This window comes from Panthera pardus, unplaced genomic scaffold, assembly GCF_024362965.1.
Source record: "Panthera pardus isolate Hobbes unplaced genomic scaffold, ASM2436296v1 HiC_scaffold_11, whole genome shotgun sequence".
Lineage (NCBI taxonomy): Eukaryota > Metazoa > Chordata > Mammalia > Carnivora > Felidae > Panthera > Panthera pardus.
In genome coordinates, this window is record NW_026526666.1 from 35,435,908 (window position 1) to 35,462,526 (window position 26,619).

The 26,619-nt window shown below is 41.1% G+C and overlaps 1 protein-coding gene across 5 annotated transcripts in view; it reads left to right on the plus strand.

Annotated features, from left to right (window-relative positions):
• The window catches only part of MCOLN2 (mucolipin TRP cation channel 2), a 56,798-nt gene that overhangs the window by 8,693 nt on the left and 21,486 nt on the right, over positions 1 to 26,619 (plus strand). For all 5 annotated transcript variants that reach the window (XM_019414003.2, XM_019413998.2, XM_019414000.2 and 2 more), the window contains exons 2-7: positions 9,900 to 10,059; positions 15,778 to 15,951; positions 17,731 to 17,884; positions 22,167 to 22,242; positions 22,347 to 22,443; positions 24,614 to 24,713. In XM_019414003.2, the coding sequence (XP_019269548.2) occupies positions 9,900 to 10,059; positions 15,778 to 15,951; positions 17,731 to 17,884; positions 22,167 to 22,242; positions 22,347 to 22,443; positions 24,614 to 24,713 (761 nt within the window). The remainder of the gene's footprint in view (positions 1 to 9,899; positions 10,060 to 15,777; positions 15,952 to 17,730; positions 17,885 to 22,166; positions 22,243 to 22,346; positions 22,444 to 24,613; positions 24,714 to 26,619) is intronic.

Sequence of the window (26,619 nt, forward strand, 5' to 3'; positions counted from 1 at the left end):
TCTTTTGGGGGCAGGTTGCAACCTGAGGGTACCTTAATTGCCTCATTCATAAAATAAGGAGATGGGAACAGATCACCTGCAAGGTAGAGGATTTCAAACTGGGTGCACATTTGAATAACCTGGGGAGCTTTTTAAAAGCCCCAGTGCCTGGGCCGCACCCACGCCAATTAGGCCAGAATCTCTGTGGATGGAGGCTGGGCTTCAGTGTTCTTCAGGTGCCCCAGGTGACTCAGTGTGTAGCTGAGTTTGCAAACAGTGGCCCTAAGTTCTTCTCTAGCTCTAATATTGAAGTAGTCAATTCTTGGGTCTTAATACATTCCCTACCCTCAACAAACTCAGGAAAAAGGGAAGACTGGATACCAGGTAGGCAATTAGCAGTGTCTGTTAAGGGAGGTCTCAAAATTTACCTTCCGGGCTTCCTTTCACAGGATGGGACTGATGGATACTCTCCATAAAAATGAGGGAGCAAAGGAATTCCAGGAAATGTGGATTCCAATTTGGGAAAGAGGTGAGGGGAATTTCCAAGTTGATGGCCCTGAATAGGAATTAGGAAGCAACCAGTGTAGGTTGAAGCAGGAGGATGAGGCTCCAGGAAGGATGAGAAGAAAGAATTTGACGAGTTGCTCAACTTGTTTGATTGTCTTGAAGGCAGCTGGCAGATTCAGCCAGAGTTTGGTGATGGAATCCCAGCTGGTCTGTTGAAAACTGAGCAAATGGGGAAAAGGGGCAATTAACTCCAAAAGCTTTTTCTTACAAGGAGGAATATAAAATCACAGTGTACTAGTGGCTCAACTGTGAAACACATTTGCATATTCACTTCATAAATTCTGAGTATCCAAAAGTTTTATTAAAATTTTATTGAGATGATGAGCAGGGAGGGGACAGGTGTATGCTTGCTGGTGGGTGGGGGGCACATATAAGAGCTAAAATCATCTTTTCCATGGGAGGATGTAGATTGATAATATCTAAAAGAGAAATAAATAGTGGGGCAGCATTATTTAGAAATATTAAAGTAAATAACTGAAAAGAAACAGATAAAAGAATTTGCCTCTAAGGAGCAGAAATCAGGGGTGGGTTTGTTACATAGTTCCTTTAAAATTATGTAGATGAGGGGTGCCTGGGTGGCTCAGTCGGTTAAGCGTCCGACTTCGTATTATAGAATAAATGCAAAGGAAGCCATAAGTGGGATTTAGGCAATATTGACATGATACAGTTTATACTTTAAAAAGCCCACCCTGTGCATCAATCTGATATTGTATCTCTGGATGGGATGTCGTATGAAGTATACGATGTCATCTATGATATATTCCAGGCAAAAATGTTTAACTTGAGTCTATCAAACCTTTGCATCTAACAAACAACTTGGCATCATGATCTCACCTTTGGTGAGCTAGAGCCCCACGTTGGGCTCTGTGCTGACAGCTCAGAGCTTGGAGCCTGCTTCAGATTCGGTCTCCCTCTTTCTCTGCCCTTCTCCTGCTCACACTCTCTCCTTCTCAAAAATAAATATTAAAACAATAAAATAAAATTATGTAGACGATTAAGTTTGGCAGGGGAAAGATGACATTGGGGAGGTAGATGGGACCAGACAATGCAGAGCTATATAGATGTAGGTTCCTGGTGGTACTTACTGTTCCCTGTGCTAAGGGTACAGGAGGGATAAATTTGGGAAGTGGTTCACCTGCTTCTGCGGTCTCATCCTGTGTGACTAGTAAGAGATCGTTGTGAATTAGGAAAACCATTCTGTTCTAGTGCCACTGCATCAAAACAAGATACCTCAACAGGGATGTCTGTCAGGATCTTGGGGAACAAACACCAATTTCTCCCAAGCTAAGGAGTTTGTAATATCAGCAGTGGTAACACAAGAACATCCACATCTATGGTGGTGGTGTGGTTGGAGCTCTGAAACACTGGAGAAGTAGTCCCAAATATTTTTTTTTAATGTTTATTTATTTTTGAGACAGAGAGAGACAGAGCATGAGCAGGGGAGGGGCAGAGAGAGAGGGAGACACAGAATCTGAAATAGGCTCCAGGCTCTGAGCTGTCAGCACAGAGCCAGACGCGGGGCTCGAACTCACGAACTGTAAGATCATGATCTGAGCCGAAGTCGGACGCTTAACCCATGGAGCCACCCAGGCACCCCCCAAATATTTTTGACAACTTCCCCCATCAGTTAAAAGAACATCCCCCCTCTCTGAATGTATGTTTGTATATTGTTTTATATTCTATAAAACAGGTAAAACGAACATTTTAAAGGGTGAGGTAGGATATTAAAATAAATTGCTAAATGCAGTGACTTTACATCATTATGACTTCATAGTGTCGTTACCTAATAACTTGGGGTATAACACATACATTTAACAATAGTAGCTTTGGCCAATATTTTGAATAGTTTTCTTGATAAATCTGTTTCTTTTTTCCAACTTCTTTTCAGATCATATTAGTTTTTGAAAAAATTTTTTAATGTTTATTTATTTTTGAGAGAGCGTGCAAATGGGGGAAGGGCAGAGAGAGAGGGAGACACAGAATCCAAAGCAGACTCTCGGCTCTGGGCTGTCAGCACAGAGCCTGACGCGGGGCTCGTGAACCGTGAGATCCCTGAGATCATGACCTGAGCTGAAGTCGGACGCTTAACTGACTGAGCCACCTAGGCACCCCTTTCATCTTTTTTGAACTCATGGAAAACAAAGTTTATATTAGGAGAGTATTTGTGTCTTCATTTTCTTGATGCTAATGTAGGCCCTCATTGGTTCCAGTGAGTCTCATTTTTTTGTAAGAATCTTTATGTCTCTTGCCCACCTTGTGAGGGTTGACTAAACTGGATAGTACACTCCAAAAATGCTTAAATGGGCTCACCTAAACCTTAAGTGGTAGGAATATTCTGAAAACCAGTGAGGCCACCAACATCAACCCCCTACTTTGGGATCTTGCTTCCCCCCGCCCCTCCCCAGGTTGCCTTGCATACCTACATGAAACACAGGCATCTGGCATTCTGGCCAAGTGAGGGCAGCTTGGGTATGATACATAATAATCCATATGATAAAACTCATAAATTTAGGGGTGCCTGGGTGGTTCAGTCGGTTAAGCGTCTGACTTTGGCTCAGGTTATGATCTCACAGTTTGTGAGTTCAAGCCCCATATAGGGCTCTGTGCTGTCAGTACAGAGCCCGCTTTGGATCCTCTGATCCCCTTTCTCTCTCTCTGCCCCTCCCTGACTTGTTCTCTCTCTCTTTCTCTGTCTCAAAAATAAAATGTGTAAAATTGTAAATCTTCTCTCTTTGCTAGGTTAATACAGTTAGTAGCCCTAACCCTTTCTTCTCACATACCAGTGAATAGTCCCTTGTGTGCACGCACCCCTCTTTGGAGGCCACTGTAATAGAAAACAATCTTTCATACCTCTTTTTGAGTAGGGTAAGGGTCATGCAAACTGAAAAACTAGCGGCCTGGGCTGGTTAGCTTATTTGCTGAGCTGATCGTGGTAATGGGAACAAGGTACCATCACTGAACTTTGTGTATTTTTCTGAGGCAAAGGCCAAGAGCCTTCACAGGTTCTCACATGGGGTTATGACCCCAGCGAGGTTAAGAATTGCTGGTACCTTGTTTTATTTTGCTTTTTAAAAAAACTTCAAGCTTCCATAGACTTACTTAGTCATTGATTTGTTAAAGCTGGAATTGCCCTCGGACACATGATAGCCTTAAAATTAGGGGACATCATACAGTCTTGAGCATCTGAGGGAAGAGTAGGTTTTCTTAATAACAGATGGGAGCTTTGATGTGCTTCTTCTCTGACTTCTCACCCGTAGCACTAAGACTCAGGCTTCTTTCTCTCCTAAGTTCTCTTTAGTTTTCCATTCTAGCCCATCATGTGGGTGAATTTCCATTCTATTCTAGATTTTGTCTTTATGCTCACCAATATGGTGCTTTTTTCCTCTGCTATTTTGGTCTCTAATAGTGCCACTTATTAAGCTTAAATAATCCAGATCGTGCATTTCCTATAGTTTAGTGAAACATAAATAATTCATGAGTCATGATTACTCTTATTTATTTCATGCAATTTCACTTTCACAAACCCACAGTTGGTGGGTCAGAGTGCTATCTTCACTGATTTCTCTTCCTTGACTGATTTCATGATGCAATTTCTCGTCCCCTGAATTGCGTTATGAGTTATGAGTCCCACTCTCTGTCCTTTTCTCAACCTGTTGCAGATTTTCATCATTTGTGATAGAGCTTGCAGTGTTTTTCCTGCTGACTTAACTCTTGCTTGGACAGTTGTGATCGCAGCTTCAGGCTTCCTGTACCAAGCACCCAGCCTGAGCACAGGAGAGTGTTGCATGATTAAGTGGCAAATGCAGGGATGTTTTGGTCTTGTGATATTGTCTTGCCTCTTTTGTGTTTTTAGTTTTCCTTCTTTTTCACTTTGCATTGGTTGTTTGTTTGACACCATTATATTTCTGTTATAGGATGTCCAGTTGTATCTGAGTGTGTATTTAATACCCTTCACCGAACAGGAAACTAGGGAAGATCTACAAATTGGGAAGAGGGGTGCAAGAAAAAGCTCTCAGAAAAGTAAAGTTTAGAAAGCTTGTACGTTTACCTTATTCTTGAGATTCTAGAATTTCTAAGCCAAAATATCATCACCTTTTCTTCCAAACTTCAGATGTTGTTTCTAAACCTAAGTTGGACTTATTTTTTTTTAAGTTTATTTATTTATTTTGAGAGAGAAAGAGAGAAACAGACCATGCGAGCTGGGGAGGGACAGAGAGAGAGAGAGAGAGAGAGAGAGAGAGAGAGAGAGAGAATCCCAAGCAGGCTCCGTGCCGCCAGCACAGAACTGGATCCGGGGCTTGATCTCACGAACTGTGAGACCATGACCTGAGCCAAAATCAAGAGTCAGACATTGAACTGACTAAGCCACCCAGGAGCCCCAAGTTGGACTTACTAAAAACAGCCATCTCATCCTGTAACTTTATTATTCACATTAATTTTTTTTTCTGTATTTCTACCTTTCTATCCTCTGTTGATTACATTTGGCTAGTACTACTCTTTATTTCACCAGATGGCTCTGTATGCCTGAGGGGGAAGTTCTTCATGCTAGCGTTTTCATTTTTCTCTTTATCCTTCACATTGCTAGAAGTCTTACAACTGCTCTGTAAGTAAAAAACTTCTGGATGGGTGGAGTAATGTCAATAATTTAACACAATAAGTGATTCTGATGTTTGTTATCTCTCTCTTTTTTTTTTTTTTTTTGCCTGTGACTTATTTTCTTAATAAGGTTTCTTAGGATAATGTTAAAGTCAGTTACCATTTTTTGAACATTTAATGGCCATGTAGTCAAAGAAACCAGCAGCTGAAAGATTTGTTTGAAGCCACTTGAAGCAATTGGGGTACTGTGTTCTCTCTGTTCCCGGGGTGCTCAATGGAGATTTCACTTACAGCAGGGAACACATTTTATGGTACTTTTATGTGTTCATCTCTTTCCCTTCCATGGAACTGAGCTCTTGGAAGGCAGGAAAATGTCTCTGGCAGAGCTGGGCCCACAAGGCATTCAGTGAGTATTTGACCTAATGTCCTGTGTTTCACACCACTGTTTTCAAGAAGACCACGTCTTCTTTCATCAGCATGGTGTTTCTCACACTAGAGGCCAGGGGTGTATGTGGGAGAGAAGTTTCCATGCCTTCTCCTGAGGGTTTATCACAACTTTTCAGATGCCCCTTTTCGTTTAATTAAATGAAAAAAAAATTACTGTGAATCATCAGGATGAATACGTTAGCAATATGGTTCTGCTAAAGCAATGGTGGTTAACTCTAAATTCAGCCCTGCTCGGACAGGCCCACGAAAACTTCTTCTGGTGTGTTCCAGGGGTCTGAAGGTTCGTGGTGGAGGATGAGCTGTCAGGATACCACTTTCTTCTTGGAAATGCCTCCCTCAGTGCTCTTTGTCAGGCATCCCTGTGGCACTTACCCCTCTGTGTGTTATGTTGGATTTCCCTCTGGCTCTGTGTCCCCCTCTTCCAGAGTTAGCCCATTTCCACAGTGCTTTCACACTATGGTGCAACACTCACTGAGCTATGGGATAACCTGGGAATACGTTTTCATAAGTCTTTCTCTCTTACTGGACACTGAACATCAGCAGTTCGGGGAACCTCTCCAGCTTTGAGTCCCGAGTACCCAGCTCTCCCAGCACAGTGCATGGTAAGGTGGTCAGATCGAGTCCCGAGGTAACTAGAATGGATGCAGGCAAACACATTTTAAAGGTCTCCTCATTCTTTTGAGATGAGACTCATGTGGTCATTGATTCTTCATTTCTGAAAGTATTTTTTGTTTTCCCCAAGTTGGTCTTAGAGGTATTTGTACCTATTCTTGTCTTTCAATATGCTGAGCATGAGTCTTCTAACCTGTGTCTGATTCTGATATACTTGGCTCTTTTTCAGCTCCCTGTTTCTTTTTCTTTCTTTCTTTCTTTCTTTTTTAAACATTTTTATTTATTTTTGAGACACACAGTCAGAATGAGCACAAGCAGGGGAGAGGGAGAGGGAGACGCAGAATCCGAAGCAGGCTCCAGGCTCTGAGCTGTCAGTGCAGAGCCTGACGTGGAGCTTAGACTCATGGACCCTGAGATCATGACCTGAGCCAAAGTCGGACGCCCAAATGACTGAGCTACCCAGGCGCCCCTCTGCTCCTGTTTCTAAGTAGGCTGTTCCATATTGCTTGGTTTCCTCATGTGCTTGGTTATGTCTTACTCCCAGCTGATGAATGTGTTTTCCAAGTTATTTGTTAGAGTGCCCAAGTCCTAGGATGAACCTCCAGAGAAGTCTGTGTGAGTTTGCTGGGAGATGGAGGGCAGTTTCAGTTTGAAACCAAGCAAGCTTGGTTTGATGTTCTCTGGCTCATCCAGGTGTGAGGCGCAAAGGGCTGTGTTGTGGACATCATTTCTCAGGATGGGCCTGTTTCTTAAATTTCCTTTTCTTTTATTTGAAACTACTTTGGCCTTTTCTGTAGTGCTCTAAGTTTGGGGACAGGCAGTTTTAATGCTAGTTATTTTTCTTTTTTTTTTTTAACGTTTTATTTATTTTTGAGACAGAGAGAGACAGAGCATGAACGGGGGAGGGGCAGAGAGAGAGGGAGACACAGAATCGGAAGCAGGCTCCAGGCTCTGAGCCATCAGCCCAGAGCCCGACGCGGGGCTCGAACTCACGGACCGTGAGATCGTGACCTGAGCTGAAGTCGGCCGCTTAACCGTCTGAGCCACCCAGGCGCCCCGTTGCTAGTTATTTTTCTGATAAGGTGCTAGCACTTTGGGACCCCTGTCTACATCTGAGGAGGATCTCCTAGCAGGTCTTGGATGGATTTTGGGCCTTGAACCCTGGCTCCTTCACTCCCCTTTCCCAGGGCTGCAGACTGAAGCCTCAGTACATGTGCCCGCACTTCTCCAGGTTCTCCCCAAGACTAGACCAGGCGTTCCTTGCTTTCAAAAATTTTTAAGTGTTCTGAGAACCATTTTTACAAGTTTACAGGTTTAGAAACTTTATTACAAGTTTTTTTTAATTTAAATATATTTGACATATATCATTGTACAAATTTCAGGTGTTCAACATGTTGATTTGTTGCATGTATATATTGTAATATAATGGCCACCATAGCAATAGTTAGCTTCTCTGTCCCTCACAGAATTATCATTTCTTTAAAAAAATTTTTTTTTTTTTTACATTTATTTATTTTGAGAGACAGAGACAGAGCACAAGTGCGGGAGTGGCAGAGAGAGAAGGAGACACAGAATCCGAAGCAGGCTCCAGGCTCTGAGCTGTCAGCACAGAGCCCAACGCGGGGCTTGAACTCACAAACTGCGAATCATGACCTGAGCCGAAGTCGGACAGTTAACTGACTGAGCCACCCAGGCGCCCCTATCATTTCTTTTTTGTGGTGGGGATAATTTGAAGATCTAGTCTGTTAGCTAGTTTGATGTTTATAATACAGCATTACTGTTTATATTCACTATATCATGTGTTAGATCTCTAGGACATATTGTTCTACTTCTGATTCTTTAGTCTTTTACAGGTATTTCCTCTAACTTCCCGCACTCCGCAAAAGAAATATGCATTTTGACTGCATCTGACTTCTGACTTCTGACTTCTCTCTCTTCTTTCTTTTTCTTTCCCTTTCTTTCTAACATCCCTCTTCCTCCCCTTCCTTTCTTTTTCCTTTCCCCTTTCTTACATTCTTCCTCCTTCTTTTCCTTCCTTCCTTCCTTCCTTTTTTTCCCTTCCTTCTGCCCAGCAGGTGAATTATGAATAACCTAGCCTACTATTTCTGGAAATAGAAGGTCTAAAAATCAATTTAAAAATAGAAAATTATTAACTGAGTATAAGCCTTAAATAGTCTTAATATAAGCCTTAAAATAGTCTTTCCTTTTTAGTCTTCTTTAAAACTTCTTAATTGGGGTGGATAATGTAGATCTGAAGTCAGTATAAAAATAGGTCATTCAGATATTTCAGGTGAAAAGGTGCCCACAAATGACCCCCAATTATAGAAACTTCCCTAGAGATGAGTACCTTGAGTGATTGGCTGAACTTAGTAAAATTTATTCATTAAATTTGCCATCAAGACACTTCCTGTTGTGAGAAACAGAAGTCTAACTTAAACTAGCTTAAGCCTCAAAGAGTATTTATTAGCTCAAATTGAAAGTCTTGAGATGAATGGCTTCAGGTACAGCTGGATCAAGGAACTCAAGTATTGCCATTAGGCTTAGTGTCTATCTTTTGTCTGTTCTGTGTTAGCTTCACTCTCTGACTTGCTCTTTTATGATGGCAAGGTGGCTTTCACAGACTCCAGACTCACAGCCTTTGCTTTAAGTCTATGATCTGCAAACTTTGTTGATTATGTATCCAATGGTAAAAGTTAAGCACATGTTATTTATAAATTATATGCCATTATATACCACTATTATTCCATGTTGTATTAATTATTAGTAGAGTTCAGTTTTTTTTTTTAAGGTAAAGAATAAAATAGGGAAGCCTGGCTGGCTCAGTAGAGCATACGACTCTTGCTCTCAGGGTAGTGAGTTTGAGCTGCATGTTGGGTGTAGAGTTTATGTAAAATAAAAGATTAAAGTATAAAACACATTTAAAAAAGGAAAGAATAAAATAGAAATACTAATACTTTCTATACTGCCAGTGGATTGTTTTGCATGCCCCAATTCGACAACAACTTAGTTGGAAGGATGGCATTTCTCCCATCAGATATAATCACAGTCTTGTGACCATAACTCATTGGTTCTTTTTGGCCTAGCTTGAGTCACATGCCCGTTTCTGAGTCCACTGTCCTCAAAATAGTTAGTAAAAGAAAACTTTACTAATGTAAGGTGACACAAATAATTGACTAGGCATAAACAGATACTATTTTAACTTTTTAAAGGTATCTACATTTTGAATCTTGTAATCACTGCTGTATAATCAAAAGAAGGGGCATAATCATTGAGTACAGCATTATAGAACAAAGATTCTCTATTTTCATGGCAATATAATTCCATTAGTCTTTGCTAAATTTCTGTGGTTTCGTACCTGGAGTATCATGAAACTATCCTATCTAGTTTTTGTTAGTATTCCAGTGACAGGTGAATGCTATATGTTGAGAGGTAGGAATTGATGAGTCTTGCAAATAAAATCCTGTTCTTACAAATTTTTTGAGAATGGCTATTTTGAACAAGATGAAAAACTATGTGGAAAGGCAGGTGATAGAGGGTCCTGAATAATTTTCAGATTTCTAAAGAGAAAAGGAGGTTACTGTTTGGAGAGAGAATTTTGCTTGTAAGAATGGGTAAAGAACACAAATGGAAAGCATTATTCAGAAACTCTCTGATGAACAAGATGTTCTGCTAATTTAAAAATTGGTCTTGTGTGGCAGAAATGCAATGGCTCATCTTGATTCTGAGGTGAAAGAGGAATGTCTGCGGGAAGACCTGAAGTTTTATTTCATGAACCCTTGTGAAAAATACCGAGCCCGACACCAGATCCCGTGGAAGCTGGGGCTGCAGATTTTGAAGATAGCCATGGTCACCACGCAGGTAATTCATATTATCAGTTTATTCGGGGATTTTTTTTTTCCCTTACCACAAGGTGAAACAGTTTTCAGGTGTTCCGCCCTTAACTTTTGTTCTGAAAAGTCCACACTCAAGTTCATAAAACTGTAAAATTATGTTGACTCTGGAGGGCAGAGGGTAGGTTGAAGTTCAGTTTTGATGAGGACCTTGTTTTAGTAAGGGATTATGAGGTAAATACAGATAAATCATAGATCTGTATAGAATAGTAGACCTGTATGTCTGTGGGGGTGGGGGTGGAGTTCTGTATCCGAGTGAAGCACGTAGACTGGCAAAATCTGCTCAATCCCAGGTGATGGTGTCCTTCGAATTTCTCATCTTCATTCAAATACACTTTTGAAATCCGCATTTTTGACTGTTCTGTGTTGGGATTTATCAGAACGCTGTCTCCCTTCCATCAGTAGCTAAGTGCTTTAAGTAAACGCTTACCCACCTCCACCCCATCTAGCAGGAGCACACAAAGGCTACACACTGGGATCTTCTGTTGAGTTTCATATTTTTTTAAGTTATTTATTTTTGAGAAAGAGAGAGAGAAGCCCAAGCAGGTTCTGGACCGTCAGCACAGAGCCTGATGCAGGGCTCAAATTCACGAACCGTGAGATCATGACCTGAGCTGAAATCAAGAGGCAGACGCTTAACCAACTGAGCCACCCAGGTGCCCTTATATCCTTGAGACTTAATCACCAGCATCACTACAGCCATCAAAGCTGTCATCTAGTTTTTGAGACTGTGGTTTGGAACCAGTTTTTTTTGGTTTTTTTTTTTTTTTTGAGGGGGGTGCCTCTCTAGGTAAGTACATTTAAAATGCATACCCTTTTAGAAACTCTACTGATTTGGGGTATTTGGTTCCAGAATGAAATAATCATTCTGTTATCCATGCAAAGATGTTTATAAAGATGTTATTTCTGGAGGCACCTGGGTGGCTCAGTCGACTGAGTGTCCGGCTCTTGATTTCCGCTCAGGTCATGACCCCAGGGTTGTGGGATCCATGCTGAGCATGGAGCTTGCTTGAGATTCTCTGTCTCCCGCTGTCCCTCTCCCTACTTGCTCTAATAAATAGAAATTAAAAATTAAACAATATTTTTTAAAAAGATGTTATTTCTGGAACACAAAAATAAATACCTTGCTAAAAATACCTTCATATAGTCTTAGAGATGAGAGGAAGTTCCTGCTGTAACTGAAGTTGCATCTTTATTCTGTGATCATAAAGAGGGTATTTCACTGTATAACATGCTTTCAGTGCATCAAGTTTTAGGGTAACCAAGTTGCTTTAAAACAAACAAGCTTAAAAAAAACCAACAAAATTGAGATACAGGGCCACTGTTAAATATGTATGCTTGACTTTCTCCATTTAAAATTATTTTTCATTTTAATTCTTGGTCTTGAAGTCTTACTTTTGGCATCCTATAAAGTGGGTGCATTATTAGTATTACATGGAAGGAGGAGAGATAATGTCCCCTGTTTCATTTGGTTAATTTTAATTGTTTCCCACTTTCTTCTCTGGCCAAACCAGCTTTCCATTCAGCTTCTTGGTCTATTAATGTTACTAGAACTCTAGCTTATCCAGGCACAGAATATCACCATCTTTGACTTACCTTCTTCGTCCTGGTATCTATTAAATCCCCTGGATTCTTCCTTCAAAACCGTGTCAACTTATGTTTTGCCACACTCACTATCTTCTGTCTCTGGCACAGACTCTTCTCTTGTTCATTTAAAGTATGTTTGAAGCACAACCTGTGCTGTGTATTCTGTTGGGAATACAGCTGTCAATACGTTACTGCTGCTGAGATGTAACATGTGGTGTAGCCTTCACCATGTGCCAGGCACAAGTGCTTTATGTGTGTTAACTCATTTCATCCTCACCGCAACCCTGTGAGGTGGGGTCAGTTACTGCCCGCTTCTTGTGGATGAGGAAATGGGGCCAAAGAGAGGAAGTAACCTGATTGTGACCATTCCGTTGGTAAGTGGTAGAGTCGGATTGGAGCCCCTTGGTCTGACTCTGGAGTCTGCATTCTTATTCTCAGATTGTTTTTATTCCAGACCTGGGTCCTGTTCTCATTGTGCAGTCTAGGAATACAGGCAAGTTAACCAGGCTGCTTCCAGACTTTGTCTTATACCTCCCTTTATTATCTACATACATACCAGTCTGTTAAATGCTAATATCAAATGAATTCTTCTTAGAATGCCTTCATTGGGTCACTCTCCTGCTCAGAAACTTTTGTGGTACCCATTTCCTGCAGAAGAAAATCTTGACTGTGTAGCTTGAAATTTAGATTTCCACAGTCTCCTTCAACTTGCCCTTCCAATGGGCTTTCATCTGTTGTTTCCTGCCCAGATCCCAGCCAGGTGGATGCACCCAGGGATTCTCATCCCCGCCCTGTTTGCTCCACCAAATCCAGAGTGGACTTTTCTCCATCATCTTGCAGGTGCCATTGGAAGTCCCCCACCAGTCTTGCCTGACCACTCAACACGTGGCTTTCCTTGGCACACTAGTCCCCCTTGCTGTCTATCTCACTGCTTTCACTTTTAGGAGACTGTTTCTGGGAATTGATGGTTTACTTATTCTGTGAGTGTACCCTGTCTCCCCTGACAAAGTTGAGAGGGATTCAACTCTTGCTCCGCTGGAGGATCATTCTAATAAGTTTTGCTACCTGGGTGATATCTAATTGGAGCAGATTTCTCAAATACCTTTCTTTCCTTCAAATCCCACTTGTCCTTCCTCCTCTTTTTCTGTCTCTTAATACTCCATCCTCAAGTCTAATGAGATGGGTGGCATTTTATCAGGGTTGATGAGAAGGAAACTTTTTTTTTAAAGACATTCCTATTCTACGTTCTGCAGTAATTTATAACCTTCAGAGAGATGTTCACATTCTTTTGCTCGTTCTATGCTTTCCCTCCCATATTCTTTGTACATTATTAGAGCAATATCTTTTTTTTTTTTTTTTTTTTTTACCTGGTACAGAATATTTTCTCCTACACTCATTTCACAATCAGGTCTTAAATTCATAATTTTGCCAGGCTACACTTAATGTGTAAGAATTTTTCTGACTTATAGTTTCAGCAAATCTTAAGGGCTAGTTGATGGGGCTATTTTTCTGTCAACTATTTTTCTGTCAACTATTTGACCAATTGCGTCATCTCCTTACTCTTGCCCCATAGGGAGTGTAGGGTTCTGCCATAGCAGGACTGGGGCTTATGATCTCCTCCCTAGGGTTTCTCTTCTCTACTAACAGACGCTTTGAAAATCCCAACCTTAACCTGATGCTGGGCCACATAGGTGGATCTTAGCTTGTTCTCTGAATAATAGAATGGAGGAGATTTCTTGTTCCTGATGCCAGATGGGAGTGGTTCTGTTCTCTCATTCCCAAAGTTGAGTTGATGAGCTTTGAGTTTAAATAAGGTGGTAGCTTAAAAAGGCAGCAAATAGTATGCCACATTCTTGGTTAAGTTATCCATTCCCCACACAGTGTGTGTGTGTGTGTGTGTGTGTGTGTGTGTGTGTGTGTGCATGTGTGTGTGCATGAGTGTGCACATGCATGTTTAAGCTTCAGTCTGAGTGTGGAAGGATTGGGTTGAATATCCCTGCTTCTAGAGTGAAGTTGGCAGTATCTCCGTTTGAGAAGAAGGGTGGCCAGGTGGTCAACAGGATGAATGTGGAAACCTAATAGATGTATTTGTATCCTCATTCTGATACCTTCTAGCTGTTCCAACCTGGATAAATTCCTTGACTTCAGACTTCATGTGTGCAAAATGGGATTATATTTATCAACGGATTCAGTATTTGACTCTGACATTGTGATGGGTACTATTCCAGTTCCTGAGTAGAGGGGAAGAAAAGAAAAAAAAAAAAAAAAATCCTGTCCTTGTGGAGCCCAGTGTAATATCCTCCTCATAGGGTGTTGGATAGTTAAGTAAAAAAAAAAAAAAAAAAAATGTAACTTTTAGGCACAGTCCCTGGCACTCAATAGTAAGACCTGTTATTCAACACTATGCAACTCGATCTTGCTCACATTGTATCCCAGCTCAGCACAGAGTAAGCACTCGGCAGACTTTGATTGAAGAACTTAATTCGTGTGTGTGTGTGTGTGTGTGTGTGTGTGTGTGTGTATACCAGTTTTGTTTTTTTGTTTTTTTGTTTTTTTTTCATTTGTGTATCAGTTGTTAGTAAAACTTTGAAACAATCATGTGTGTATGGGTTCCCTGGTTTACTTTCGGCTTTCAAAAAGCAACCTGACCTTTTCCGGCATCTCCTACGGGCACCACTGACAGATGTTATGTGCTCAGAAAAGCCTTTAGTTTTCCATTGCCTGATTGCCAGCACAGGTTGGATGAGGTGGGGCTTCTTTTCTGATATTTTCCTTAGACTGGCTGGGCTTTAACAATTGCTCAATCCTTTGACTTAGTATTTGAGGAATGTGACCTGGTGAGGCTCAGATGCTAATGAGTGTCATCTAAGTACATTCTCAAACAGTAGTTGCAATTCTGGGAAGCTAGCACCTAAATTCTTTTCCATTAGAAGAGTCCCAAAGACAAATTCTTCGATGGAGGGAAATTGCATAGTGTAGTCAAGTGACTTTGGAGTTAGACCTGGCTTTCATTCTAGTTAGGTGCCTTAGGGCAATTTAATGTGGCTAAGTCTCAGTTTCCACATTTGTAAAGTGAGGATGACCACCTTATCTTGTGTTAGCAACTGAGATAGTGCTTGTAATGCAGTTAGTAAAGTGCCTGGACTATAATAATTGCTGAAAAATGGTAGCTGTTACTTTTAATTATTCAGCCTTTCCAAAAAGTCAGGCAAAATTTAAAAGCTAAAAAATTAAAATCACTAAAAAACAACGTGTACGTTGGCAGATGCAGATTAACGTTTGTTTCACCTGAAAGATTCATGAGTTGATGTCTTGTTCAGAGCCACGCAGTCTGTCATATCCAAACATGGGGTGACAGCAAATAACAGAAGGGCCACAGTCATCTAGTCGACTTGCTGAAGAAACCAAGTCCCAAGTCGTTTTGGGTATTTGGTGGGATGAAGACTTGGGGCAAAATTTTTGGACTTGTATTGTCTTCAAAGCAGATGAGAAGATGAAGTGAGTAGATGGGGAAGGATGTGGGGGACAGGACTTATGAAGGTTTGACTTGTCTTCTGCCATTGCATGTGTGTGCACGTGCATGTGTGCATGAGAGAGAGGGAAGGAGAGGTTGTTGATGTGTGTAGCCGAGTGTGTAATTTCCTGGGTTTTTTTGGTAAACATTTACTGCCTGCTAATTGTCCCCACTTATTGGACTCCAAGAAAGGCAGGGAGAACACATTCCCTCCTGATAAAGAGAGAGAGCCCTTGGTGCCCACGCTCAGGCTGGGATACAGCATAAGGGAGAATAAGTGGGAGTTTTATCCCCAGAAGGTGGGTGCTTGGTGACAGTGAATGGGTTTGACCTCCGGGAGGTAAAACAATCCCAGTGGTCATTTCCTCTAATTTTACACTATTTTGAATTGCTGATCTAGCTTGACGAGGTTGTTCTTCTTTGGGACTTGTATTTTGACACTAACGTGGTTAGTAAACACCAAAGCAGTGAGATTTTTCTTGCTGATGTTTGGGGGGGGGGGTGTGTGTGATGATAATAAGAATGCATTTGCCTGCCCTGGTAAATGGTAAAAATTACATCTTCCTATTTGATTTCCTTTTCTAGCTTGTTCGTTTTGGTCTAAGTAACCAGCTTGTGGTTGCTTTCAAAGAAGAGAACACTGTTGCTTTTAAGCACTTGTTTCTGAAAGGATATTCTGGCACAGATGAAGATGACTATAGTTGCAGTGTGTATACCCAAGAGGAGGCCTACGAAAGCATCTTTTTTGCTCTCAGTCAGGTAAGAGTTTTGTTGGGAATGACTTATGCTTTAAGAATATATTGACACTTGACCTTGTTGTTTTAGCAAAAAAAAAAAAAAATATACACACACACACACACACACACACACACATTAAATTATTCTAATTTAAATTTTGCAGTCTGCCAAAAAATGTTCATTGCTATTTCTCCGGCTACATTTCCACACAATACCTTTTGCCTGCGTAACATTTTTCTTAAAGGTTTATGTTTTTTATTTGTCCCTTTATTCCCACTACTTTTGGGAGATTACTCCAGTTCAAATAGCCAAGAGTAGATTTATAATCTCAGAAGATTTGATGAATGAGATACCAAATCTAAGATTCTAGGATCTCGGTTTTGATGTCTTACCATTAGTAAGCCTAGCTGAATCTTATGAATATAGAGTAGGATATGATATAGTTGTATCTAAGCAGGTATTGAGAAACCAGATTGATGGACCTTGAAGAAAGCATTTAGGGGAGAGAGATCGTTAATCTTATTTTTTCTTTTTTTCCTTCAATAAATATTTGGGGGCTTAGTATGTACGAGTACTGTTCTAGACATTGGGAAAACATCATGAATACAATGAACAAAAGCCCCGTTCTTATAGAACTTAATTCTGGAGGAGAGAGCCACACAAATGAAGTGAAATAGGTAGCACTGAATGCTAGCTGCCTGAAAACACCACCTGGAAAACATGTTGGTAAAACTGAGCTTGTTGACGGAAATACAGGAGACACTCCCTTGACTACTCATCAGTGCCTTGGGTGAAGAGGGCAAAGTCCAAATACAGATTTTGAAGTCTGATTTAGGGTGGGTCTTTCAATGTGAGGGGAGAGCTCTATTAGAATTGGCTAAAGACATGATGCCATGGTTTCAGATTGGTGGACACAACAAGGTGAGGGTTTGTGGGGAGAGGGGCATGGTTTCAAAGAGTCTTGGAATTAATTAGATTAAATCTTCAAATTGATGATCGGTCTAAATGAGTTGTTTTGGATGTTCCTGAAATAAACAATAGAGTTATTTGTAGCTGTTATGTTCCTGGACAAAAGTTTCCTGGAATGATAGACATGTAAATGAAGCCCTGTTAGTGCAGATAGGCAGATGGTAGCGTCCTGTTGACGAGAGCTACCGTAAGTTCATGTAAGATAATGTAAGTTGTGTTCATTACTGTGAGCTGTGGGGTGTGGATGGCTTGGGTCCTGAGTGGTATGTCAGAAAGTGATAACTGCTGTGAAATAAAGCAGAGGAGGAGACTGGCAGTGCCTGGTGGAGCCTGTGTGCTGCTGATGGATGTTTGCAACTTTCACTGGGTAGTAAGGGAAAGGCCTGGCTGAAGCGGTGATATTTGACTCAAGATCTGAAGGAGTGAACCAGCAATTAGATAACACAGGGTTCTAGGCAGAAGGAACAGCAAAGGCCCAGGCAAAAATGTGCCTGGTGAACTCCAGGAACCGCCTGGAGGCCAGTGTGGTTTTCTAAGATGGGGGTTGGAGCCAGAGGACAGTAGTCTGCTGTGAGGTCAGGGCACCTCAGCTTTGGCTCTCAGTGAGGGGGGAGCCTCTGTCGGCATGTTTACTTGGGTTCTGAGTTCCGTGAGGCAGGGTGTTTCCTGCCCAACCTGAGAAAATCACCTTGTGGTATTTTACACGGGGGAGTTCCATTGAGGGCTTTGATATACACAATTTAAAATAGCTAAAAGTGTATTCCATATGTTGTAACTCCTGATGAAACTCTTAAAAGCTCATAAGTATTTTTATTTAACTATTCTTAATAGTATCATCAGCTAAAGAACATATCCCTGGGGACCCTTGGTTATGGAGAAAACGAAGACAATAGAATTGGCTTAAAAGTCTGTAAGCAGCATTACAAGAAAGGGACCATGTTTCCTTCTAATGAGACACTGAATATTGACAGCGACATTGAAGTAGGTAATGTGGTGATAATTTCATTATATGCCTTTATCATCTTCTGCGGTAAGAACAAACATCCCCTCATGTGCTGACAGCTCAAATGGATCAACTTTGCTTCGCTAAGCTAACTAACATAGTTGGGTTTTAACATATGCCTGCAAAGGGCGCTGGCTCAGGAAACTGCAGGTTTACTGCCATAGGACTGGGGAGCATTTATGGAACTTCTTGGTACAACTCAAGATTGTTGGCGGGGGGGGGGGGGGGGGGGGGAGTTGAGGTAAATGCACAGGTGTTTCCTGTTTGTTAAGGTTTTCCCTCCATGAGGAGGCAATTAGGCTTTTGAAAAAAAAATAAGAGTCTATATTTATAAATGAAATAATGCATGTTAAAATGTTTGGTGCTCTTGCTATTATATGTTAAATACATTCATGTTCTTCAAAGATGAATTGTGGTTAGCAACTCATTTTCTCTTTTAGGAGATGGCTTGGCAAAAAGTCAGTATCTAATCAAGTAGAAGTATTTTGTGCCATTCTGTTAAGAATTTAAAAGCACATCATATGTAAATGCAAAGTGGTTGACTTAAGACTCTGGAGGGGGGGTGGTTGTCATTCATTTAACAAATCTCTGCTGTATACTTACTGTGCCCGAGGCACTTCCTGTTTTATGTACTGGGGTTATGTGCTACAAAGATTGATCAGTCATGACTCCTCAAGAAGTGAACAGTTCTGGAGTAGGGGTCCTAGGAGCATTTTAATTGTGAAATGGTTTTATGAAAAAGAGAGTATTGCACGGTTCATTTGACCATACTTCCTACAATCCAATTTAGGACACTTTGGTAAAATAATAGAAGAACACCTCTATAAAACAGAGGTTCTGAGGGATGCCTGGGTGGCTTAGTCGGTTAAGCGTCTGACTCTTGATTTCAGCTCAGGTCTTGATCTCAGGGTCATGAATTCAAGCCCTGCGTTGGGCTCTGCACTGAGTGTGGTGCCTACTTCAAACCAGAGGTTCTGAGTCTGTTTCCACAGGCTTCCTGTTCAGAAACTCTTCATGAGTAAATTTGTCCCATGCTCTTGACTCTGAAGGAAACAGACCATAAGCCAGGACTATCAAAGGTCCCAGGTTGCTTTCAGAGATCATCAAGGTGTCAGTGGCGTGGTTCTGTGGCCAGCAGCCTTGAAACGCCCCTTGTCCTCTTAAAAATGTGTGACTTAATTAAGATGCATCTTACCACTATTTTCCAGTGATTCATATGCCATTTTCCTCAATTGATTTTTCTTGGAAAATTGATGAAAGAAATGTGGCCAACGTCAGTCTCAGTGGCTAGGCAAGACAGGCAGTGCCAGACAGCAGGATTTATTACCTGACCACTGGGCAGTAGTATCCTTGTTCATTTTCCTTCTATCAGAATATGAAGTAGTTTTAACCAAATGGAGAGAAGTTGGTTTTTAATTTGACTTTATTTTAAGAGAGACTGTTTTAGCAAGTTAGTTGTATTTTTGACTTATTAAATGTAACTTGTCAAAGAGAACCTTTTGACATATCTATTCAAAAGATGTAAAGAATATTCTTAAAATACTTGATACCGAATTTTAGACTTTCTTTTCTCAGACACACTGGAGGAAGCCTGCACATGATAGAAGTAGGAATTGAGTTAGACTCCATTGGTGAGGCAATTGGTGAGTTTGTATAGGTGAATTAGTAGAAGCTGTTCTAGATTACCTATTCATGAGTTTTGCATCATCTTTATTATTAAGATAATCATCCTTTGGTGTGCTCAGCCTGTATGCCCACTTTCTGTGTGGGTCTATATTTAGTTGCATGATTGAATGTGCATTTCAAGCTAAGGGTTTCCCTTAATTCATGCTGTGGACATATCTTGCCTCTAGACCTGTAGCTTTATAGTTTAGCGTCACTGGGGGGACTGTTATAAATCCATTTAAAAATGTTTTTACAACATTTAGATGGCTGTCATTCTAATACAATAGTGCTTCATTTTCTGTAACACAGATTTTGAATTTCTTATCCTGTCCTTTCTACATGTTCTCAGCATGAGGCATCATGACCATTTCATCATTTTCCTTGTTTTTTAAAGAACATATATAATCTGCCTTCCTTTTATCTCTGAGAGGGTTGTTATTTCATTCACTGCAGTATTCTGCTCTGTAAATCAGGTTCTTTGAGCGATGAGGCTGCTACTCTAATACCAGTTTGTTTCCTTTGAGGTTTGATGTTTTTCTTAGGGCTTTTGCCATCTTTAGGGAAAAAAACCCCTCAGTTCTTAGGTTTTGTTACTATCAGGTGTTTGGTGGTCTCATTAGCAATGACTGTGACATCAGGTCAGCCGGCCTTCTGAGAGCTCTGAATGTGTATTTAGAAAAAGTGTAACTCCAGAATTACAATAACAAAATTTGAATAACCAAATAGACTTTTTATAAGGTGAATTTTACATGCAGTATAAAATTAACAAATGCTGTTGTATTTCTCTGAATCTAAGATGCCATCAATGTTTTTTAAGACTTCTCTGTTTTAGGGAGGGAGACAAACCATAAGAGAAGAGACTGTTAAATACAGAGAACAAATGGAGGGTTGCTGGAGGGAGGAGGTGGGGGGATGGGCTAAATGGGTGATGGGCATTAAGGAGGGCGCTTGCTGGGATGAGCACTGGGTGTCATATGTAAGAGACAAATCACTGGGTCCTACTCCTGAAACCAAGATGATGCTGTATGTCAGCTAACTTGAAAATAAATTAATACAAATAAAAAAAGACTCTTCCATTTTAGAAATATTTTAAAAGTGAAAAAAACAAATATCTTAGATTGAGTGAAATACAGGAGAAAAAGACCTAGGGCAGTATCTGGCATAGAGATTTTGAACATGCTCCTCTTTTTGGAGTATAGCCACTTGGCTCAAGTCAATTTAGTTTAAATGTTTTGTTTTCTTTTACTTTATCTTCAAATAAGAATGGTAAAGGTAGAAGGACCTTAAGTATCATCAGTCTGGCCTTCATTTTACAAGCGAGGAAACTGGTGCTCAGTCACGCTAGGTGGCTAAGCCAAGGTCGTATACTGATCAAGTGATGGTAGGTCTTTGCTGCTCCAAAGCCCAGTGGGAGAAGATGCTTAAAGAATCAGCCATCGAGTCTACCAAGATTCTAGAGCACTTTCTGAGTACCAGGCACTGCAGGAGGCCCGGCGTTTCCATTTCAAAGGCAGCAGGAAGGGGCAGCAACAGCCTGGGCAGGAGTCAGGCAGGCTGGCTTCCCCCCAATTCTGTGTCAGAGCTCTGTGACCTTGAAAGGCGCTCACTGTTTCTAGACCTACTTGCTTTTCCTGCCAAGGTGTTGAGCTACACAATGATGAGACTATTTTTATGTGAGGTTCTTGGAATCATTCTTTTATAGTTAACAGCTCATAATTTGTTTTTACTTAAATAAAACATAAGCTTCTTTTCTCTCTTTTATTTTGGAAAGCATCAGACTTAACAGAAAAGTTGCAAAATAGCACAAAGATTTCCTTGTATCCCTTCATCTAGGTTTTCCGAAGGCTAACGTTTTACCACACTTGCTTTATCATTCTTCCAATGTATAAATATTTCTCCTGAAACGTATAAGAGTAAGGTACAGACATGATGTCTCTTTACCTGTGTAATAGGCCAGTGTACATTTCCCCAAAACACAAACATTTTCCTACATAACCAGCTTCATGTTCAAAAGCATGAAGCAACATGGATACGGCACTAAAATATACAAACGTTATTCACATTTCATCAATTGTCCTATTCTTTATAGAAAAAGAAAACTGCCCACCCATGCCCCCCACCCCCACCCCTTGTGCCCGTCCCACACACCCCCTGCCACTTTCCTGGTCCAAGATCACATAATGCATTTAGTTGTCAAATTACTTTAATCTCCTTTAATCTGGAGCAAAATTAAGTTCCTTAACTTTTATTTTTAAATGACCTTGACATTTTAAAAGAGTAGAAAATTCCTCACTGGATTTTTCTGTTTCTTTGTGACTTGATTGAGGTTATGCATTTAGGGAAGGAATACCACACAAATAGTGAGTTATTTCAGGAGGAGCATGATGTCTGTTTATCCCCTTACTGGTGACATTAACTTCAATCATGTGGTTAGAGTGGTAGTTCCAGATTCTCTCCTGGAAAGTTACTGGTCTTGTTACAAAAAATATGGATTTTGTGGAGAGATACTTTAAGTACCCTGCTTCTCAGCACACTTTGCCCCACTCCTTTTAGCATTAGATTCTTACCTGAAACAGTCTTTCTTGTTTCCTTGCCCTAGATTGTGTTCACTTAGACCTCTCCACATACCCTCAGGAGTGGAAGAACTCGTCATTCTTCAGACTGGAATTTTATCGGTAAATACCTTTTTAAGTCTCACTTCCCAGGAGACAAGGATGGGGAAAGCAGAGTAGGATAGTAAGACTATGATAATTTATATCTTGTAATATTTTTTATTCAGGCTCTTACAAGTTGAAATTTCCTTTCACCTCAAAGGCATTGACCTACAGACGATTCATTCCCGAGAGTTACCGGACTGTTACGTCTTTCATAATACGGCAAGTGTCTGTCTTTCTGAAGCTGGTTTTTATTATTTTTTCTCTATTCCTGTTGTAGATGCCAAGTGTAAAACACACCAGCCTGTATACATGTGTAGATGCAGTGGTGTTTAAAACAGCTTAATGACACTTTCTAGCATTGTTGATCCAGAGACCATTATTTTGGAAAATGAAGCAAGCCCTTTCCAGCCTTTTAAAGCCAGATTTCTGGGCTGGAAAGAGGAATTTTCAAAATTGGCTTTGACCTCTTACTCCCCTAATACATTAGAAAAAAAGTTTATGACAAGTGTTTTAAGTGTCTAGGATGTTTTTTCTATTTTCAAAAGAAGGTCTTTGCAACTATTGTAGCAAATGTTTTCAAACTTCAAGGCAGAAACTGCCCCCTTGATCTGAGGGCCAGTCTGCAAAGGCTTAGTTGTTGCTTCTTTTATTTTGGGAGAAGGTATGTGCAGTAGAAGAGAATGTGTTCATATCTATGAGAATAACTTGCCTCCCCATTTCATGGGGTTTCATGCTTTCTCTCCCTCCTTCCCTCCCTCCTTCCCTTTCTCCCTCCCCCCTTTATCGTGGGACAAAACTGAATGCTGAGCTGACAGTTGTTTGTGACACCCTTACAGCAATTCAGAGGAGTGCTCCATTCAACAACAATCAGTAGATGCATAATGAGTCCCTCCTACACACCAGGCATTGCCCTGCTGAAGAGGTGCGGTGGCCCTCAGGAAGCTTACAGTCTAGTGGAAGAGATAGACCGGAAAACAAATAAACAAAGAGATAAAAGTAATTATAAGTCTTGAGATGTGGTGAGGAAGAATGTCTCTGGTAGAGAAGAGCATGATTAACCTCCCTGGGGTGACCTACACATTACAAAACACATTACAAAATCCCCAAATCCTCAGGCCAAGAGCTCACAGGGCTGACTGTGTAGGTGATCTGTAATTAAATCCTCAAGTGCCTGCACATCTCTACACATAAGCCACGTTCTATGTAATCCAAGAATATCACTCGGACCAAACCAGAGGCTGGAGAATTAAACCTGCAGGCCCCATTTCAGTCCCTATGAGCTGTGAGCACACCTTCGCTAAGCCTGGCACACATGGGGCCTCATTCTCCCGTAGGAAAGCCCCCAACGTACTTCTCTCAAGCCTTAAGATACTCAGCACGTATCGCTTGTAAACCAAATGACAGAAACATAATGTGGAAGATTGAGGGCATTTGGAAATCTTAAATCCAGCCTGGAGCTTGGGAGCAGTCTGTCACCTCTGAAAGCATTATACGCAGCATTTGAAGCAAACAGAAAAATAGTTTCCAACCCTAGCAAAGACCTAGAATTTCATACCCAAAGGAGTAAGTTGAAGCCAATGCTTTTAAATTCCATTCAGTATCATAAATGAGATAATTGTATTCCCTTGTCAAAGACTGGTGAATCTTGTTTTTGTTCCTGGGACTAATGGTTGTTGTTTTGCTCCAAGATTTCTCTGAACCTGAATACGACTCAGTACGATGGGTTCAGTAGATTCCACATATCTACCCTTTGGATCATATTCTTTCATTAATAATAGAAACTTGTGGGGCGCCTGGGTGGCTCAGTTGGTTAAGCATCTGACTTTGGCTCAGGTCATGATCTCACGGCTTGTGAGTTCGAGCCCTGTGTCGGGCTCTGTGCTGACAGCTCAGAGCCTGGAGCCTGCTTCGGATTCTGTGTTTCCTTTTCTCTCTGCCCCTCCCCTGCTCATGCTCTGTCTCTGTGTTAAAAGTAAGTAAACATAAAAAAAATTAAAAAAAAAAAAAGAAACTTGTGAAAGAATCACATGATGAGAACAGTTTCATCAGTACTATTTCTTTTTATTTAAAAAAAACTTTTTTTAATGTTTATTTTTGGGAGACAGACAGAATGGGGGAGGGGCAGAGAGAGAGGGAGACACAGAATCCGAAGCAGCCTCCAGGCTCTGAGCCGGTCAGCACAGAGCCCCACGCGGGACTCGAACCCATGAAGCACAGGATCATGACCTGGGCCGAAGTTGGACGCTCAACTGACTGAGCCACCCAGGTACCCCAGAATTATCTTTGAATCAGCATGCTGTTCGGATGCCAGTGATATTTGAAGCAGAGTTTATCTAGTATACCATACTTTCCGCTGGGCGGTAACCTTTCCATACATTTGTGTCTCCAGATTACCTTTGACAATAAAGCTCACAGTGGCAAGATCAAAATCTATTTTGGCAGTGATGCTAAAATTGAAGAATGTAAAGACTTGAACATATCTGGATCTAGTAAGTATGTCACATGCTTGCCCGTTGTGAATTATGGATGATCTTTGACACTCATTTTGGGATTCAGGATGTTTAAATGCTTTATTTGGATGGCTATAGGAAGAAAGAGCTCCAGAAAATTATCAAGCATTTAACTCTATACAGAATATCCTAAAGCCTTGCCTTTTTGTTCAGTTCCAGTAGATGTTGATTGATTACACACCTTAAGAGAGAAGGGGTTCCCGGTCGTTAGGATCACTGTTTCTGGGGCCAGACTGCCTGGGTTTGGGTCTTGGTTCTGTTCATTATGCCTGTGATCTTGGACAAATCACTTAACCTATTTCTAAGTACCTTTCTCTATAAAATGAGGGTGATGATAGTATCTGCCTTCCAGGATGCTGAGTATTCAATGGGTTCATATGTCAAGGAAAGCACCGAAAACAAGAGTTGGCACATAGCAGTTGCTGGGCACTATGGAAAAAGGTAGAAAACGCCTTAGTGAATGAGATCGACCTGCTTGTAGAATCTCTGATGTGTCATGAATAGGAATAAGTGGTGGAGGTGAAAAGGGATGGGGATAAAGAAAGCAAAGGTTAACTTTGGGGGCAGAGTGAGAAAATCTACCAGTGATTGTTGGGGAGGTTATACTTGGAGCTGAACCTTTGACAGCAGGGAAGGATCAAGGCCCTCGGAGCTCAGGGAGCAGCCTGTCCAAACATTGGGTGGTTTACTCGGTGGTTACTCAGGAAACACGTCTTCGTCCGTAGTATAAGGTGGACTCTGTGGAACTTCTCACAGAGGGGTCAGGATGGTGTTAATGGATTGTCAGTGTTTTTTCACTTACAAGTTTTGTTGAACTGCATTTGCCTTGGACAGGATTGTCAGAACAACATAAAATGTGAAATACCCATGGTTTTTAACTCTTTTAGTTTTGTTTTAATCTAGATTTGTCGGTGAGCCTGTTGCTTTTTCAGTTATACGATACATCTTAAGGATTCTGAAGGTTTGGTTTCAGTATTTCCATTAACTGACTCAAGGTTCTGGTCCGTGTAGACAGTTTTAGTTTCTTTCTGTTTGAAAGCGGTTCCTCTTTCCCAGCAGACACGCTGCCTCCCACAGAGACATGCAGATCAGCTGCCTAGTCCGGTATAGGTTCAGCTATTTTATGTGAGAAAAGCTAACTTTTGTCACGAATGAAATGTGGTTTGGAACAGTCATTATGACTGAAGCGTTAGTCAGTCAAACGTGTTTCCTTCCTCCCCACAGGGCTGCTACATATCGGGGAGTTTTCCTTGCCTATTACTCAAAAGGGAAGAGTTCTGGCTCCCTTCTGTGGCCAATGAAGAGAAATACTAACCTCACAGACCCCTTAGTAGGAATGCTGACATCTGAGTTTCTCCCAGAGCCGTGTCTTTTGAAGAAACCAGATTCTGCTACTAGGAGAATATGAATTTAAAATAAAATGATGTGACATGAAACCCTTAAAAAGTTGAAGTTTGGAAACCAGCTGAGAAAGTGGATCCCCCCCCACCTTTGTCTATGGAAACTGTCTGCCCTGGCTTTGGGGGATGTGGGACAAAGGCAAAGGTGACATCTAGTGGAATCTTGGTGTTATTTTCCGAAAGTTCTGAGGCTCCTTCGTGTCCATTCACTTACTCTGAGGCTTTTCTCTTCCTCTTGTCATTACCTGTGTTATCACAGGGCGAAATAACTAGGGGTTGTCCATTTTCACAGAGAAACCTCATGTTGCCTTTTATGACTTCGAATACTTGTCCCCAAGTTTGCCACCAGTCTTCACTTTAACTGGATTTTATAAACGTAGCAAGTCAGGCATGAGGGGCTGGAGGAGGTAGGCATTAGTGGGCAAGGTTCCCCACTGATGGGTGATTTCCCAAGTGTTTCAGGGAAAGGGGGTGTGGTAAATAGG